Source organism: Wasmannia auropunctata, unplaced genomic scaffold (assembly GCF_000956235.1).
Source record: "Wasmannia auropunctata unplaced genomic scaffold, wasmannia.A_1.0 LD333143.1, whole genome shotgun sequence".
Classification (NCBI taxonomy): Eukaryota; Metazoa; Arthropoda; class Insecta; order Hymenoptera; family Formicidae; genus Wasmannia; species Wasmannia auropunctata.
Window position 1 is genome coordinate 1 of NW_012029747.1, and position 1,293 is coordinate 1,293.

A 1,293-nucleotide genomic window follows, 5' to 3' on the forward strand; every position below is an offset into this window, starting at 1 on the left:
AACACGCCGAAGCTAAAGAGTTAAAAATAAGTCTAGAGATATTTCATATAAAAAACAAACTACCTGAAATATAAAAGTCTCCTTGTAGAGGGGATTCGGCTGGGCGCGTTTCAAACCGGTCTTAGATCGGCCCATTTCGTGATTGTTGGTATCGATGAGAGCCAATTTGACGTAAGTGTCGGGAGGCTTCGTGTCGTTTCCGCCCCCACCGCGGAAGTGGGAACCCTTGATTATTTCGACCGATAAGCGACCTGTCGTGCCATTGTACGCCAAGCCGATTAGGATCTCCGCGACGCTGCCCCCCTTCATGCTGCTGCCGTAAGGCGGTATAGCCGGAGAGGCGTACGACTGGACCGATTGTTGAGATCCCGTGGAGTCGCTGCGAGTCAGACTGCTGGTGGTTCCCCAGTCCTGTGCCTGGAAAGTGTAACACAATTTCCGATCTTGGCATAGATGATGTCTAAGTACACATCACACGATATCGACTACCAAAAGAAGATATCAAAAGGAAATAATTATATCTTTATTTAATTAGCGATAATCGGAGTAAAAATTTTAAGAATAATTTACCGAGGAAGAAAGTGGTGGTTGAAGAGTCAACCAGAGGGTCGTCTCCAACTGGAGATTGATCTGATCGAAGGACACTCTGGCCTCGCCCAACAGTCTTTCCCGGCGCATCATTCTGCCGCCCCACAGGTACACTCTGAGCCGCACTCCCATTGCGTTTACATCCTCGGGATTTACACGAGGAAGCAAAAAGCTTTCCATGTACTGCGGAGACGTCCCCTGCCGAACCCGCGTCTTGCGCCTTTGCTTCTTCGACGGTAGCAGGACTAGCCGTACCTGACTGCCGTTAATGCCGGCAGGATAATTCCGCCCTTGTAACACGTGAACCTAGGAAAACAATTTAATTTGTCATTTTATTTAAGCAAATGTCAAAAATACAAAAAAAGATTATAATTATAAAAATTGAAATTGATGGTTAAATGTTAATTATAATATACAAACCGTCATCTCACGCATTGGGGCATCATATAGGAAAGCGACTTCGAGACTACCAACTTCCTCGGTAGCCACTGTACCCATCGTTGTAATGACGTCATTGGTCGTCGAGTCATTTTGCTCAACTTGTATCTCTTGCTCTCGATTATCGAGTATAATGCTAGAAGCCCCAACTTCCACCACACACTAAAAACAGACGAAACAGCTAGAGCACAATGCCGAATCCCTTTTGTCGCTGATTTACAGGCTTTTTTTTCGAATTTCTTCAAGAGTTTTCTTAAACACAATTAA

At 45.1% G+C, this 1,293-nt stretch overlaps 1 protein-coding gene across 1 annotated transcript; it reads right to left on the minus strand.

Annotated features, from left to right (window-relative positions):
- Positions 1–63: 63 nt before the first annotated feature.
- LOC105460060 (synaptotagmin-16-like) lies at positions 64–1,182 on the minus strand (the record flags this gene model as incomplete). Its single annotated transcript, XM_011706507.1, has 3 exons — positions 1,009–1,182; positions 571–894; positions 64–417 (listed from the first exon to the last, which is right to left on the minus strand). Coding segments are annotated over exons 1-3 (756 nt in total), but the record flags the coding sequence as incomplete, so codon positions are not given.
- Between the last annotated feature and the right edge of the window lie 111 nt (positions 1,183–1,293).